Source organism: Scleropages formosus, chromosome 23 (genome assembly GCF_900964775.1).
Source record: "Scleropages formosus chromosome 23, fSclFor1.1, whole genome shotgun sequence".
NCBI lineage: Eukaryota > Metazoa > Chordata > Actinopteri > Osteoglossiformes > Osteoglossidae > Scleropages > Scleropages formosus.
The window spans coordinates 627,961-644,370 of record NC_041828.1 but is presented as its reverse complement, the minus strand read 5'-3'; the positions used below and the strand labels follow the sequence as shown (position 1 = coordinate 644,370).

Below are 16,410 nucleotides of genomic sequence, written 5' to 3'. Positions count from 1 at the left end.
TGAGCAACTTGCTCCCCGTCCCTCCTCTGCACGGCGTCCCGAACGCTGTGGATGTGTTGCATGTGTGATTTGCAACCGCAGTGTGAGGACATTGTGTGCAGCAGCCTGGCGTGTCGCCGTCTTCTCTCTCGCTCACTCACACACACTCGCACACACTGCTATGTTCCCTGCGCACACTGTTTCGTGTGTTTACTTCCTAACGAGAGAATAAGGAAAGATGGGTGGGGGTGCGTTCCGAGCCGCTTCCTGTTCCCCGATTGCTCCGTTTGATAACCCCGTGTGCATCGCTCTCCTCCTGCCCTCGACAAACAAACGCAGAGTGTGTCGCGTGACCCCAGGCTGCGGCTCCGTGGCGTCTGCCGCTGCTTCGCGGCACCCGGTTCCTGCCGAGCCGCCGCGGTGCGTTTGAGGCGAAGGGCGACCGGGCGCCGAGGGGTCGTAACGGTTAACAGCTCCGCCTTTGGCAGGCAGGCCGCAGCTCGCGGGCGTCGTGACGGCACTTCCCGCCATCGCGGTCCTTCCCTCCGCAGCTGCGGCCCTGCAGCAGACACCTGGCGAAGGGGCGGAGTCTCCGACGCCCCCGGACGCCACGCGACGACAGGTAGGGACTCGCTTCTCCGCCGAGGGCCGCGGCCTGCTGTTCGCGGCTCCGGCGTCTCGGAGGCGTGCCCTGGCAAAGCCCCGGATTCGAGAGCGTCGGGGTGGAATGCGAGGCGCTGGGGCCCAGAACCGCTCACCTGCTGAGCGCACCGCACTGGCGGCGGCACCAAAAAATTCCTTTTTGCTCCTGCAAACCCCCCCCACGGAACACGGCAAGTCGAAGCAAAAAAGTGCACCCCCCCACTCCACCGCACCCCACCGCGGTGGGATCCTTCCTGTGGCTTAGGGTTACGGTCCAGGGTGGGATGCGGTCACTCCGCGGATCTGTTCGCACCTAGAGCACACTGACCGAGTGCTGCTGCAGAAGTTGTTGAGTCAAACAGGTGAAAAAAGCAGGCTGATAGGTGTGTTCTGGGGGTTTTGGCGTGGGGGGGGTGGACACAGCACAGTGAGCTCAGCCTGTCTGGACTTGACTCCTCTTTCAGGACGAACCTGTTTACTCCACATCGCTGTTACTCTGGTTCTCCACAAGCACAAGGTGTGTTCAACCCTCGCATCTCGCTGTTCGGCTTGTTCTCTTTTCAGCGCCTGCGATGTTCGGAGTCCGCGCTGGCCTGTCGTCGAGCCCCTAAGACACACACACCCACACGCACCAGCTCTCTCTCTCTCTCTGAGCCAAGTTCTGGCTCTGGGACAGCAGGCCGGGCCCATCCATCACCAAGCGCCACATCTCCTGCCGCCGCGTCCAATTAAAAAAAAAAATGCCGGTCGTGTCCAACTAACCCCCAGCAGGCGTGGAGGCCGTAGTCGACTGCCGCCGCTTGAAACGACCCACCTTCTACCTGTGCCTCGCCCGCACCGACCACGTCCCCTGCACACACCCCTGGCGCTCGCTCCCGGTACTTCTACACTGTGAGTGTGCGCGCGTGTGTGTGAACTGCTTCGGTGGCGCCGTTCCGCCGCAAACTCCCAGTCTGCACGCCCCCGTCGACAGGAAGCGCCGCACCACAGCCGATGGAGGACCGGAGGGACGACCGCGCCGCCGTCGCCACGACAGGAAGCGGGGCGTCCGGGTAAGGTCCCGGTGCGTTCCAGGGAGGCGATGCTGCTGAGCGCGGCGCGGAATGCAAACGCACACCCCGTGTCCTCTGCCTCGGCGGCGCACCGGACAATTAAGTGCGTGCGGGAGCGAAGCAGTGGAAGAGTGCTCCCGTTTCCCTGGCAACTGCTCCGAGCGACACAGCCCACACATGGCCCGCTCTCCTATTGTGTGTGTGTGTGTGTGGCCGGGACAACGTTCCGTACAGTTGCGGCACCTGCAGCAGGGGAAGGAGTTCCTGACTGCCAAGGATCTCGGCGATCTGGTTCAGTAACTTCAGCAGCATGGGCAAAGCGAACACAAAATTTTCACTTACCATCCTTTACCACGATGGTTGCCGCACGGCGACGGTCGAGTCGAAATGCAGCTGAACGTTTGAAAAGGACTGAATTAAACAAGGAGCCATTAAAAGCGGCTGATTGGTGCATTTTTCTCAAGAGTTTTTCTGTGCTTTTCCCTTCAGGTCTTTTTTCGGAATGAAACTTTAGTAACGCCGGAGGGAAACGCACTCGTGGCAGCGTCGGTGCGACATGCGCACGTACGGCACTTGTGTGCAAAACACACACGCGCACACACGTAGCCGAGCAGGCACACAAACAGTTGTGTGAAAAACGTGCGGAAATGTAGGACAGGAGCGTGTGAGTGAGACGATGAGCGAAGGTTGAGCGGTGCAGGCTGTGCTGGGACACACAGCAGCTCAGTGTCCCTCGCTCATTGAGAGGTCATCGACCCCCATCGACCCCCACCGCCCCCCGGCAGCGTGACGAGTCGCTCTAGGGCCCGATGGCTGCTGGGAGAAAGGAGCCCTTTGCGTTACAAAGTAACACTCTGTGACTAAAGGCAAAGAGGACGACACAGCGGCGCAGCGGGTAGTGCTGTATACTTGTAAGTTTGGAGTCTGGTCAGTCTGTGTGTAGTTTGAATCTTTTGGCTATGTCAGTCTCCTTGGAGTGCTCCTGTTTCCTCCCACAGTCCAAAGGCTCCAAAGAGATGAACTGGTGATTCTAAATTGCCTGTATTTTGTATGCGTGCCGAAGTGTGTAAATTAAAGGTCCCACTGAAACAAAAACTAGTTGAAATGTAACAGCTGCAGTTCAAAAATTATAGGGAAAAACAAAGTAAAAAAAAAAAAACATTATTATGAACTTCAAAGACATTTGAGTCAAAACTGCAGGTAACTTTTCCATAAAGCCGTCTGAAATAGCAATGATCGTGTGTGTGTGCGAGAGAGCGAGAGCGAGCAGCACGTGCATTTGACATCCACTCCCTTCCCAGCCATCCAGATGATCTCCGGGACGAGCGGGAGCAGTGCGAACCCCGGCCCCAGGGGGTGCGTGTTCTCTACAGGGGGCAGCGGTAAGCACAAAGGCTCAGCCCTGGAAAGAGGCCTCTGCGGAGCTGCCCCTTCCACACTCCAGCGAGGAAGTGGACAAATTCATCATCGGGTTTGAGCGTCCCGAGGAGCGTGTCCATCTTCTGCTCTTCCACGTGCGCACATGTGAGGGGTTCGACGGACGAGCGCAAACGTTTTTATTTAATAGCCAACATGATTCGGAGAGGAGCTCAACATGCTGATTCTTGAGAAACTCCTCAGGATATTTCCCTTGCATGTAACTTTCTCAGCGAAATCAAAACAAAACTGAGATTTTCTCTTTTCTCCATTCGTTTCAGCTGTAATATCCTATAACCCTAAATGACTACGCCGGCATGTGTTGTGTCTCTTTTCACTGTGTACCTTAATTTTTGGGAATTTGGTGACTGGGAGTTTTGTACTTCTGGGTTAAACCACCTCGTGTGGGACATTGGTTCCAACGTTTAGCTTCTCCTGTTAGAAGCATCATCAGGGAGCTGCGACATCTTGTAAAGGTTAGATGTGGAATGGAGTGTTTCACGAGGGTGTATTTATGGGCGGGAACGGGGTCGGAGGTCGTAGCGGGTGCCCCCGATAGGTGGTGCCCCCGCTGTGTTTTCCACTTGTGCCGTTACTTTCACATTACAGGTCGGCTCGCTGAACTGAGTTTTAATGAGAGGCGGTCGGGATGTCGCGGAACCGGCGCGGAGACTCGAGATGAGACGCGCTTTAATCCAGAAGTACAAAACTCCCAGTCAGTTGGCACCAACCACGGAAGCCTACGGGTTTTAATTTGCTGAGTTTTCAGTACATGTTCACACTGCAAAATACTCCAGGTTATTAGCAAAATTACGGTATTTTCCACCAAGTGCACATTCCAGCACGGCTTTTATTACTTCGTCTTTTAATATCCTGGCAAGCAGAGTGCCAGACGTAAAATACGTTGCTGAAGGAGGCCTTCCTGAAAAGCTCCTTGTGGACGTTAATGGTATGAAGTTCCCGGAGCAGAGCTGCTTAAATCACTTTCCCCGAGGAGAAAAAAAAAACAGGACAAACTGCCACGTGTCACGCTGCTCTAAGATTTGAGTTTTATTAGATACATTTATGAAATGACATTAAAAATGGGAGTCAGCAGTAGCAAGCTGAAATACAATACATTATACTGTAAGTGGTTAAGCTTGTATTGCAGCTACATATAATTAAATGTGCCATTGAAACAAAAAGTTTAACTGAGTTAAAATGCAACTGCTACAGTACAAAAGTGAAACGGGAAAAACAAAGCAAAAAAAAAAATTATCCTGAACTCAAGTGGCAACCACTGGCAAGCAAGAGAACAGGGTAACCATTGAATCAGGGTAATACTGCACCGACTGGTGTAAGGTTGAGATGGTCTTATATCCACGTTAGAATTTTTAACTTTATGCAGAAATTTTAAAATAAATATGACAAACATTAAGCTTGAAAAAAGTTGTCATAGGATGGTAGTACTTCTGAAGCACTGACCCCCTTGACTTTTGGGACGTTGGAAATCATTTTTGTAAAGGTATGAAATCAAAAGTGAGCAGTGTGTCCTATTCAAGGACATACAAGCAGAGGCCATGGAGGAAGTTGCTCAGAGAAGTTTAGGGGAATCACACTGTGGCTTGATCATCCAACGTCTCCTTGCACTCAGCAGAGGGGGGAGAGCTAAGGCTAAAGTGACAAACTTGAAATGGGAGAAGCCTGAACATGGCCAGTGATGCTTCAGAAGCAAAAGCAACTGAAACTAGTCTTGGCTGGACAGTAAAGGCGCTAAAAGCTCCGTTACCTCTTTCTGATTCTCAAGTAACATGCTGAAGTAACTTGTGGCGTTAAACGTTCAAGGGGGTGTGAAACCACAAGTCTGAGCACGTGGGCCGAGGCACTTTTATAGTGTCGAGAGCCGCATTTCAACGCTGGAGGTAGAACCTGGAAACACGAGGCGGCTCTAAAACCTACATGCTCTCGGCCTGCTGACATGTGCCGTGGTTCCATCAACTGCACCGTCAGTGAAGCCAGGAACCCAAGTGTCTTGTGATAAACTGCACAGGATCCTGCGCCTAATGGCTCTTTTGTACACCATTAAAAACACATCCATTAACATTCTGTACATGCAGTGGGACATTCCCTTAGCAGTACAGCTTCTCATAAAGCCTTAACACTTTTCCCTGTCTGGACATGCCATTCAATTTACTGTTAGTGTTACACAGCACTCTTTCTCAACAACGGCACGAATGACAAGAGTATGCACACATTCTGTGAAAATGTACCAGAAACAGATACTTATCTACATGTTTTGAAAAAGGTTTTATATACATATAAATGTAATTTACTGTATATTACAGCTTTGATGAAAACCATCAAAGCCACTATGGTTCACCCCTAATGGGAATGTTTTTATGAGAAGAAAATGAAACCCATTCACTGTAAGCAAGCTAATCTGCAAGCTAGTTTGCCATTTCTTGAGCTCACTTGCAGACTTATGTGTAAATATTATCAGGGCCATTGCTAGTGGGGTGAAAGTTGATGACAATTATAGGGGCCCCACTATACAGCTTCAGCTTGTATGGCTGAGAGTTTAATGAAAACCACAAAAACATGCAATTTTGTGAAAGAAGTTTTCCAAATATCTCCTCTCCCTAAAAATGATTCAGTCCGATGGTTAATTAGTTCAGCTTAGTCAGTGACAAACAGCAGAGGGACCCAATAAAATGGTAAGTCCCACCCCAGCTAGTGAACATCACCAATCGAGAGTCGAGGCTGATCTGAGAAGAGTTAAAGTTAGAGGTGAAGCTACAGTGGGAGAACAGCAGACTGGGTGATTGAAAATGTCGGGGGGGGGGGAGAGACATAAATCTGGGTACCAGAAAAGTAATGAAAAGAAGGAGGAGGCCAGGAGAACTGCTGGATCCGTCTATAAAGACCTTCTTTAGGAAGACAGGTAAGTGCACTGTAGGGATGTCAATGAGACGGGATGCTGTGAGCAGATAATTTCTCCGTCTTATTTTACACTTTCGTGAGAACAGGACACCTAATAAGAGCTGCCCGCTGCTCCTTTCCATGCCCCTGGCACGCTCACCGAACGATATACAAAGTCCCCACCTTTCTGCACTATTATGTAAATAAAGTTGGTTTTTATAATGCGGAAAAACTGGATATGCACCATAACAATACTGTCAAGAAAACGCAAATACAACTCGCTTCTCTTGGATGGATACATTTATTAGCTTTATTTAAATAATATATTCTGCGGTAACGTTATCTTCATCAAAAATGAAGGCAATGAGTAATTTAAGTGGTTTTATTTTCCATTTGACTCAATTCTTATCAATTTCTGAATCTTTACTTCAGCTGTCAGACACCAGGCTGACTGGAAAGACATATTGTTGGTACTTTAATTCATTTCACTATTTTATTAATTTCTTGTCTTTTATTTTATTAGTTTGTCTTGAATAATTGCTTGAGGACTTTAAACTATGTTTCATAAGAAGTTATTAATGACTTAATGTCATTGTATAAATATTACATCAAAACAAACATTTAACTTTTGAAATAAAAGTGTTAACATCATTACCATGTTATGTTACAAGTAAATCGACTATGCTAAACTTTTAAAATATGTTCTGCACCAACAGATTTGACTTTCGCGTCATCTGACCCGCAACCCCATTCCAAAGATGAGTTAGAGGGTCCCTATGGCACCGTAGATGTGGGCCTCCATACTGTATACAATATGGGCGCAGGGTGGTGGGGGCCCCACATCAATATTTTTTCAGGGGGTCCAGAACTCCCTAGCTATGGCCCTGAATATTATCAACCATAACAGTCAATGACAATGCACAAAACTGTGTGTGTGGGAGTGAGAGAGAGAGAGAGAGAGAGAGAAATTAAGAAGGCTAGCCAGACATCTTAATGTTTGCTGTGGACCGTACCACTGCCCGCCCATCCAATGCACTGTCAGCGGGACATGGCAAGTGTATCTAAAGATGCAGGAGAACCATGTGAAGAAGCAGTCCTGATAAGATCACTGCAAGAGATAAAAATTGTGGGCATTGAGCAGTACTACTCCTGTTTCCTTCCTTTAAGAAACAGTACTTGTTATTTATAACAACAACAACTAAGCTAACACTTTGGTCCAAGACGACTTCCTTCCCAGTATCCTTCTCCTTTACAATTACTCAAATTAAGATTTAAAACTCACCTGCTAATGAGCTTTGTATCATGGTACTGAAAGCTAGAGAAGAAAAAAAAATATTTAAAGTCAAAGCTATGCAGGACAAGTGGATTAGTACAAGGTGAACATGTTTGACACATGGATCTACTGACACATTGTGTTTTTTTGCTGACACTTACAAACAGGATTTGTACACAAGAAAAGTGGTACCCTTCAGCAGAATTAACACTGTCACTACATTCATCTTCAGTTTTTGAGTAGTAGGAACAACAGTATTACATTTCTGTGCCTGTTATTGTACTTCATATGCCACAATAAAATTAGAAGGTATTTGGAATATTTAAATGTACACCTTGTAAAGAATGTGTTTTTGTACAGTTCAGTAAAACAAGGGAACGTTCCTCCAACCTTACAAGTTGCACTGTAAAGGTGTCAAGCGCATGTAAGTCACTAGCCAAGTGTGGCTCAAAGGTCTACTGCAGGACACATGACATCACGCAGTGAGGCAGCCAGTGGGAAAAGAGTGGACCCCAAAAACATATCACCTATGTTAAAGGGTGTTACCTTTCACATGCAGTTTCCCATGTACTTGTTCAAATCCGCCTTCAACTTGAAAAACGCTGCACACGTAATTCCCAGCATTACTCTCCTTTACGTTCTTGATGATCAGGTACACGTTTCCTTCGGATTCTTTCAAATCGTATCCTTCCATAATTTTTTGTTGTGCCTTGTCCTTATAAACTATCTGTGTTCCATTCAGCTCCCAGGTAACAGACTGAACAGGTGTCATGCTGTGTTTACACCCCAGTCTGGCAACCATGCCAATGACAGCCTCCCAGCGTATACCTGCATGTTAGCACAATAGACAAGAACAAAAACAGAGGTTGCAACACTGCAGGAACAGCAACTTTTTCATAAATGTTTTCATCTTAGGTAAAACACTATTGTGTAAGAGTCTCACACACACGACATGTCACATGACTGGCGACAAACTTGAGGCCACAGCAATAGTTCTGCATTTCTGCACTCACGGTTTCATACATAACAAAAGTTAAGGAGCTTCTTCTTAAGGGGACCTCATCTTTCTTTTCAAATACTCAAACACTTAAATCAATATGTATATTACTTCTCACGGAGAAGAATGAACAATCCTACCAGTGAAACCTGAACCCAACTAAAGGTGAGTACTACCATCTATAAACCCAACCAGCAGTTACTAGTCTCCCACATACAGCCTTATTGTACTACAAAAGTCACTGTGCTCTTCCCACTTATTCCAGCAACCTTTTTTCAGGGGGTCCAGAACTCCCTAGCAACCTCCACATTTACTGGAGATGGTGCATATACTTTCTTTGTGTTTTTCTTTCCTTACATCCTTATAACTTATGTCATAGGCTGCTGAGAGGATTCACAGAGTAAGAATCTCATTGCATGGTGTAACGAACCGCTTACTGTACACATGACAAACTCTTGAATCTAATAAGAGATACGTTAACCCCGTTATTTCTACATGTACACAGTATGAGTAAGCTGGAGAAGATGACAAATATTGTGATGCACTTGCCTTCAGGGAATACTTGCAGAGGTAACAGAAGAAGAACAAGGAAGAAATGTGGAGTCATCTTTCTGCAAGACACAAGCACATCATCCTAAGTGTATAAATACATCATGTGTGCCTCTTCAAGTCTGTTCCATTCAGACATATCAAGACATAGAAAATAATTAACTGCTGAACATTTTGCATTTTGAATTCACTGGAAATCATGGTAATCACTTCATCATAGCCGGTCATTCTCAGGTCACCTTCATGTAATTTTGCTTGTTCAGGCTGTCAGCACTGTGTCATCTATATAAATGCATGAAATAATCTAGTACACTTTCTGTTCCACAGAGTGTGTATAAATATCCTCTTTTTTTTCTCAAAAAATCACCACAGTCAATAAAAACTATTAAAACACTCCAAGTAACTAATTCACACCTACGGAGATTAAACAAAACAAATGAAATAATAAACAACTAAAAAGAACATGTTTTCAGACACTAATTAAAACACAGATACAGCTGTTTCATGAAATCCCATAAAACACAATTTCCAAATTAACAGTTATCCCTTGACCACCTATAAAATCACAAAACTTGCTTTCTAACCAATCGATTCAAACCATTTCCTTTGTAAACTGCAGGTACAATTACACTGAACCCAGGCTGTATTTAGACAGCTGCTAGAAAGTGAAAGTGAAGCATTTCGGATGTACAAATTTACAGTGACACATTTCACAAATGTACAGAGCAGAGCATCACCTGTTGTGCATTCTGTAAACCATGAGACAGACTATCTTTTTGAATAAATACTTACATATCAATATCTATAATGTAATTAATTGTGTAATGAAGTGTACCACATGCAATGGCAACATATGCTTTTCACAAAATGTTGCACAAAGTAAAAACCTTTTTGCAATTTTTTTCCTCCATGTTTCTACTTCTAAAATTTCAGTCTGCTACATAGAAAGCCCAACTTATTTTTACCTGCCAAACTTAAACATGTCAGTAAAGACCATCATTCATGTCCTTCCATCTCTGATTTTTGCCCAGTTGTACGTTGCTTTGGATAAAAGCAACTGTTAATTAATGTAAATTAATGTAAACACTGCTAAGACAAAATACGACTGGCACCACCTTTGTTTAATTCATTTCTGTAGTGGTTACAGTTTGTGTATGATGTTCGCAAATGCTGGTGATTGTTAAAACGGCGATAAGAAAAAGAGCAACATGAAGGAAATAAAATAAGCTGAAAGTAGCCAAAAGATGAGGAATGCTGCACATGTTTAAGGGACAAACTGGTGAACAAACATTACTGAATAGGAGCTCTTGAGCACTGCAGCTGAAAGTGAAGTCTTCCAGAGTATCATGTTATTTATTGTGGCTATATCCAAGCTCTTTACAAAAGATAACCTGTGAATAAAACTGTTAAACTTTTATTTGTGATTAAGTAGTAAAAGTGACTTCAAAATTACAAACAGGCTTGCTTGGACACGGAAAGCCTCAAGCTCACTGCGGGCTAAGTGGAAGCGCGAACGTGCCTTTAATAGAACCAAACATCTCATACGGTAAGTAGACGAACCTGATGCAGTCCTGCTGAGATCGACCATGGCACGGATACCCCTTCTTCTGTGCTGTAAGCCTGTGTGCGTCACACTGAGCTTAAGAGGATTCCATGCTCACCGGTGCCTGGAAAACAACAGTTACAGTAAGACACGCTGTTGCCTCCACATCCAAGTATAAAGTCAAGATAAGACCAGTGTGTTAGATTGGGAGAGAGACCATCACGAAGGCTTGGAAAAGTCAGGGAAAAAGCACATTTCTCCAGGTCTCCCCTCACTGTTTAATGATGTAATGTATACATTGTATTTTCTATGAGATGTACATGGCTTTGGAGAAAAGCATCTGCTGAATGAACACATGCAAATGCACCGTAGTCATGATTCCATAAACACAGCAAACACAGAAGAACCAGGTGTGGCTCAGCCAGAGGGAGGATTTCCAGTAGATCAGGCTGGAGACCAGGCACCCTGGGGATCACATGATGACATCATCAGTCGGATCCTCCTCGAGCGAGCAGTGAGACAAAAGGGCCGACGATGAGGACACAGATGAGGGCAGTTGAGGAGAGGACACACCATGAGCGCCATTTTCTGTGCTCCGTCCGTGGCCCACAAACAAACAAACAAACAAACGACACACACAGCCTGATCGAAACGTTACATCGGCCCTTCACTGCCAAACCACGCACAGCAGATATTCATATTGGAAAAGACGTGGAAAAAGAGCACGTCGTCCTCATCCTCATCACTTTTAATTACTTTACCGTTACAGCTAGCTAGTAGCTTCCCCCGCCTGTTATTAATGATGATGACGTCGATGTCCAGCTCCTCTGGGGCAAATTTCATTTACGCTACATCTTTACTTAGCAACTCTCAACAAGAGCGCTACTGCGCTTCCCTCCCAGGCTGTCATAGCATAAGCATAAGTGACACAAGCAGCGGCAGAGCAGAGGTACGATAGCTGAAATAACTGTACTATAAATTATAATTAGCGTTTTGCAACACATCTCGACTCGACGCACACACAGTCTCCTCCCAACCGAGCACAGTGACAACGCAACGGCTACAAGCTGGAGTAGCGCGAAAGAGAGCGGTAAAAGGTGGTGAAACTAAGTGCGTTCACACACAAACAAGTGAGGCGAAACGTGTTCATAAATCGCCTCACCTTCCCGCCGCTCCGTGGCCCTCCGACGTGCAGGGAAACGCTCGCGCTGAGCCTGGGAGGGACGGACGGAGTCGGCGCGAAGGGGAGGGGCTGAGGGGCTGAGGGGGAGGGAAATTAATGAGGCGGCCGTGGAAAGGGGGATTTCATTTTTATTTCCATACCGTTCGTGCTTTCGAGTTGATCGTTTCACCGTCTATACCAGTAAACACCTTTGCGTTTCTAATTGTAAATACCCGTCATTTCCATTTTCCGTGCTTTTTTTTTCTCGGGTTGTTTCCTGAGGAAATCGTGTTCCGTGACAGTCATAATAATTGTAACGGCTTTCTGCTACGTGAAAACTCAAAACAAATCAGCGAGAAGCTAGTATGCTAATATAATAAATGTCCTTTCCTCCGGTGTATACACTGAATATAAAAATATGAAAGAAGGGCATGATTTTTGGTGTCGTGAAAGAATAATGCATCCTCCAGTTTACAGACCCATTTTCATTTCATTTGCAACGTTTGTGTTGTGATCTAATCATTTTTTTACTTCCATTTTCGCAAGGCGTTACGTAAGTGACTGACAAAAAGAACACAACAACAACAACATATTATTATTATTATTAATAACACAGAAAGAGTCTGCGCGTGCTTCATCTAAACGGTACTGGGCCCTGAGCGCGCGCAGCCGGTTCCGGACCGTCATCGCGAGCTTTCACGCAGCGCGAGCCTGTGCTGAGGCGGTAACCCGTGTATTTTTGTACTGAGGCGAATTATAAAAATGAGTCTCTCTTTAGGTAGGTGAATGATAAAGCTCTTTAATGGCGACTTTTCCAAGAAGAGACATAACCAAGATGTCTGTCACGACGTGTAAATGAGTAAAATAACACATGATATGTGGTAAATTAATAACTTAAACCCGCATCGCACTTAACATTATTCACCTAAAACATAATATAATAATTAGGCTATGATCTTTGCAAATATAGTAGGCCTCTCTTAACGGTTCGTAATGTGTTTGATTGAAGTAATTTATAGAGCTTTTGCTAAAACAGTTACACAAGTTGTGGTAGCTGTGGTTCTCCAGTGAAGCGCCATGACTGCATTGAGCAAAAGCAAACCTTTCTATGTGGCAGGGACAATTTCACATTACTGGCACATTTGCTGGAGATGGCACAACCTTTCTGTCTCTTAAGAATTCTCAGTATTCTCTGTTTATTTTCATTCAGGACAAATAATATTAGATGTGATGCTGGATGTCCCTCACTGTGGCGAGATGGCTAAGGCACCGCTTCTGCTGCCTGGGTGACCAGTGCATTGTGGGAACTTGTTCCATGTCTGACTGAGGCTTGTTACAGGAGGACCCATAGAACCACGAGTAGAGGAGCTGCAGGGGAAACTGAAAGAGCTGCAGCGAGGTTCTTCATTTAATGGTCCGATTAGCTTAGTGCCTAATGTCTCAATGGCATTTATAATCACGTGGCATTTTTCTCTGTTTTAGCACATTGATTTTTTTTTTTTTTTCTTTCTTTTTGCTCAGGAAGAAAGGAACTGGAAGAAGAGCTACAGCGGTCCCAGACTCTCCGAGACACTCTGGAAAAGGAACACGAAGCGTGTAAGAGATTTCAAAGGAAATGAGATGAGAAGGCGCCTGCCTGCCAGCCAAGGTATGTAGCACACTTTCAGTGTGTGTTTGCATCCCCGCAGTGTGCACTGAAGCCTACAAGCTGGAGGTGACCCGCAAAGAAAGAGAAGGTACAGCTTCCCTCTTAGTGATACAGCGAGAGCTCTCAGAGCACACAGACCACAAAAATTAGGCAACCGAGGTGGAGAAATTTGAAATTTAACATGGTGTACAGTTTAAGTCCAAGTTGCCCCACCTGGCCGCGGTTCACGCCAAACACAGTAGTTTGCAAGATAGCTCTTTGCTCTTTAAAGTGGCTGCAGTTAAGTCTCAGGCAGTGTCTTTTTTCTGGGAAAAATGTTTTTAGTGTCCACATTCTTGTGTGCATAGTTTTGTTTTTCATAATTATTTATCCATGTTTACATTTATTCATTTAGCAGACGCTTTTCTCCGAAGCAATGTACTTCTCATAGAAAATACAGTTTGTGCATTACCTTATGAGAAAGAGAGACATAGTTGCAGCCATGTGATTCTTAAGTAAACCTAGTTTGTTTCTTTCCACTTATGCACCGATGTTCATTGCACAAGTAGGTGCATGATACTCAGGATAGACATATCCTGATCACCTTCCTAGTTTTTTTTTTTTTTTATTAAAGGTACACAAACCATATGAAATATATGCTGCAGTGTGCAATTAAAAACATTGTCGTGGTGGATTAAAGTCTATCTTCTAGCACACATTTATAGATTCTTACAAGACTCTGAAGTTTGCATGGGAAGATGTGGAGTCTGACTTAAAAAGGTGACAATTTACTTGATTTCAGAATGCTGTACCTCATGGTGCTTTGTGTGCAGTTTGTTTCGAGTGCACAAAATTCATTTTTCCACAAAACAAATTTATGGAGTCGTGTAATGCAATATAAGTGTGATTTTGTTTGGACATGAACTGCAGATGTTACCCGCTGAAGGAAACAGGTAAGCATGCTCATAGTCATTCACTATCCTATGCAGGCAGCAGCAGCTGAACAGCAAAACCAAGGAGCTCATTCAGCAGTACACCTTTCACATTCAGGAGACCAAGCTGAAGCACAGGAAGCTTCGGTACTGTGGAACAAACCCTCCATTTCCAATAGTTCCCAGTTAGTTGCGTCACAGGTTGTGACGTACACCCTGTATGTATCTCTGATTCATTAGTCCATCTGTCTGTCATCACTCATTTATTTTTCAGAATGAAATTTGAAAATCAGCTTCAACAACTAATGGATCAGCACAAACATCTGGCTTCAGTCTATGTGAGTGGATTAGTATAGTTGTAGGATTGTATAAGAGGAAGAGGGCTTGTGGCTGAGGGCTAGAGGTTTCAGTCTCAACCACTCCTACGCAGCTTAGTATGAACAGCCTGGACAAAGGAATGTCCTACTATGTAACTGATTCATTAGTACAGTACCGCAGTACTTCATTCTTTTTTTAAAATATTAATCTTTGGTCTCAGGGGGGCGCGGTGGCGCAGTGGGTTGGCCCGGGTCCTGCTCTCCAGTGGGTCTGGGGTTCGAGTCCCACTTGGGGTGCCTTGCGACGGACTGGCGTCCCATCCTGGGTGTGTCCCCTCCCCCTCCGGCCTTACGCCCTGTGTTGCTGGGTAGGCTCCGATTCCCCGCGACCCCGTATAGGACAAGTGGTTCAGAAAATGTGTGTGTGTGTAATCTTTGGTCTGTTAATTTTCTTTTTCTGTTTAACAGTCTCCAGAAAGACTGCCTGCAGAAGTTGAGAATGCTGAAAAAGCCAACGAGCAGCTTTTAAAAGCAGGTAAGTTATTTTTCTTTTTCTGGGCTTCATTTTCAGCATCTGTAGTTTTGCCTATAACTCTGTATGAAATAGTGACATCAGTGAAGACAAATCTGTCTGTCTATCTAACAGCTGCACCCAAGAATTTGTATTCATTGTGTAAATCTTGCTGTCTCTTTACTTTGTGATGGTAGAGGAGCTTAAGCTGATTCATTTGAATCACCTGTCAGAGAGGACCACTGACACGAGAGGTCCTGATCTCAGAGCACAAAGTTCTGTAGGCTCCGAGGAGGCCGGATGTCCCTTCCAGGCTGTGGACCAGGACGCTATGTTGAAGCAGTAAGGGCCACATTTCCCATGTCACTCATGTCAGAATCCAGCTGGAGAACCTCAAGGAGTGCAGTGAAGGCTTAGCAAGGAAGTTGGAGGAAGATGTTAGCTTTAATGATTTTTACATTTATTTAATGAATGATTGTAAATTAATAAATGTAATGATCTTGGGAGGAGTTCTAGTTCTGAAATGCATCTGTCTAAAAGATATTGTTCATTTTCAGTTTGTAAGAATTGTTTAATGTGCACTCAGAAGTTTATAACAACATGTTTGAACAGCCTCTGCTAGATGGGTGATATACCAAAATCATTTTCTCCTGGCTGGAGGGGAAACACTCACTGTTTTCTAAATGTAACTGTAAAGATGGCCTACAGCTATATTTCATTTGACAGTCCTCTAAGCTGAAGTTTTCTCTTAGTAAAACAGTGACACAAAGCTGACTGTTGAAATATGCACTTTCTGTGTAATGTACAAACTGTTCACTTTATGAATGTAAAGGTAATAAATATAACATTTTAACATATTCCATTAAACTTTTCTGTAGTCTAGCATGATTTTCCTATTTTATATCTGACAGCACCATCTTCTGGTCAGTCTTTGTCCTCACGGCACTCAAAATAATGAGATGCAAAACAGAAAAATTCACTTTAGGTTATTAAATTATAGTTAACCAGTGGCTATCCTGTGAAATGTGGCATTCTTCAAAACTTCTGGAAAGGGTTAGAAATTAATCAGTCAAACAAAAAGGTTGTATGTCATGTGGCAGTATGCAATATGCTACTGAAAGGTCTCAATTTCAGTAGCAGAAACCTGTATTTACAAGGATGCATAATATGAGTCGAAGTTTGTTAAAGTGTAATTTCAGTGGAGATGTGTTAGATGGAGACCTGCCTACACACCTTTTCCACTTACAAGAACATCTGTAAAACCCCACAACTCTCATCAGTTCTGCTTGGGCTGCGTCACACAACCCACCACCTCCGGCTTTGGCTCGACGACCTTGCGGGACGGCAGGCGCAAGCCCTCCATCACACTCGTGAGTCGCAGATGGAAGGTACGCCACGCTCCTTCATGATAAACACGCACAAGGTCTGATGCTTCGGACTCCTGAAAAGGACGCTAGCAACAAATGCAGACAAATCGCACTTGCCCAGGTGTGAACTTTCATTGTTGCTCCT

At 44.8% G+C, this 16,410-nt stretch overlaps 1 protein-coding gene and 2 long non-coding RNA genes across 5 annotated transcripts; 1 reads left to right on the top strand and 2 right to left on the bottom strand.

Annotated features, from left to right (window-relative positions):
* Positions 1-4,114: 4,114 nt before the first annotated feature.
* On the bottom strand, positions 4,115-8,087 carry LOC108931863 (uncharacterized). The gene is made up of 3 exons (XR_001965945.2): positions 7,807-8,087; positions 7,270-7,302; positions 4,115-7,095 (listed from the first exon to the last, which is right to left on the bottom strand). It is a non-coding gene; the product is annotated as an uncharacterized LOC108931863 (long non-coding RNA).
* Positions 8,088-8,805: 718 nt separating this feature from the next.
* LOC108931865 (uncharacterized) lies at positions 8,806-11,568 on the bottom strand. Of its 3 annotated transcripts, none has more exons than XR_001965948.1 (4): positions 11,512-11,568; positions 10,717-10,937; positions 10,367-10,473; positions 8,806-8,868 (listed from the first exon to the last, which is right to left on the bottom strand). It is a non-coding gene; the product is annotated as an uncharacterized LOC108931865 (long non-coding RNA). The 3 variants fall into 3 exon arrangements; XR_001965947.1 differs by having other exon boundaries at positions 10,717-10,814; XR_001965946.2 differs by lacking the exon at positions 11,512-11,568 and having other exon boundaries at positions 10,717-11,300.
* Positions 11,569-11,638: 70 nt separating this feature from the next.
* On the top strand, positions 11,639-16,272 carry si:ch211-199g17.9 (synaptonemal complex central element protein 1). Its single transcript, XM_029248480.1, has 10 exons — positions 11,639-12,289; positions 12,851-12,910; positions 13,033-13,107; positions 13,200-13,247; positions 13,864-13,918; positions 14,128-14,217; positions 14,345-14,408; positions 14,856-14,922; positions 15,096-15,240; positions 16,179-16,272. The coding sequence occupies exons 1-10, from the start codon at positions 12,274-12,276 to the stop codon at positions 16,270-16,272; spliced, it is 714 nt and encodes a 237-aa protein (XP_029104313.1). The 5' UTR covers positions 11,639-12,273.
* Positions 16,273-16,410: the final 138 nt, after the last annotated feature.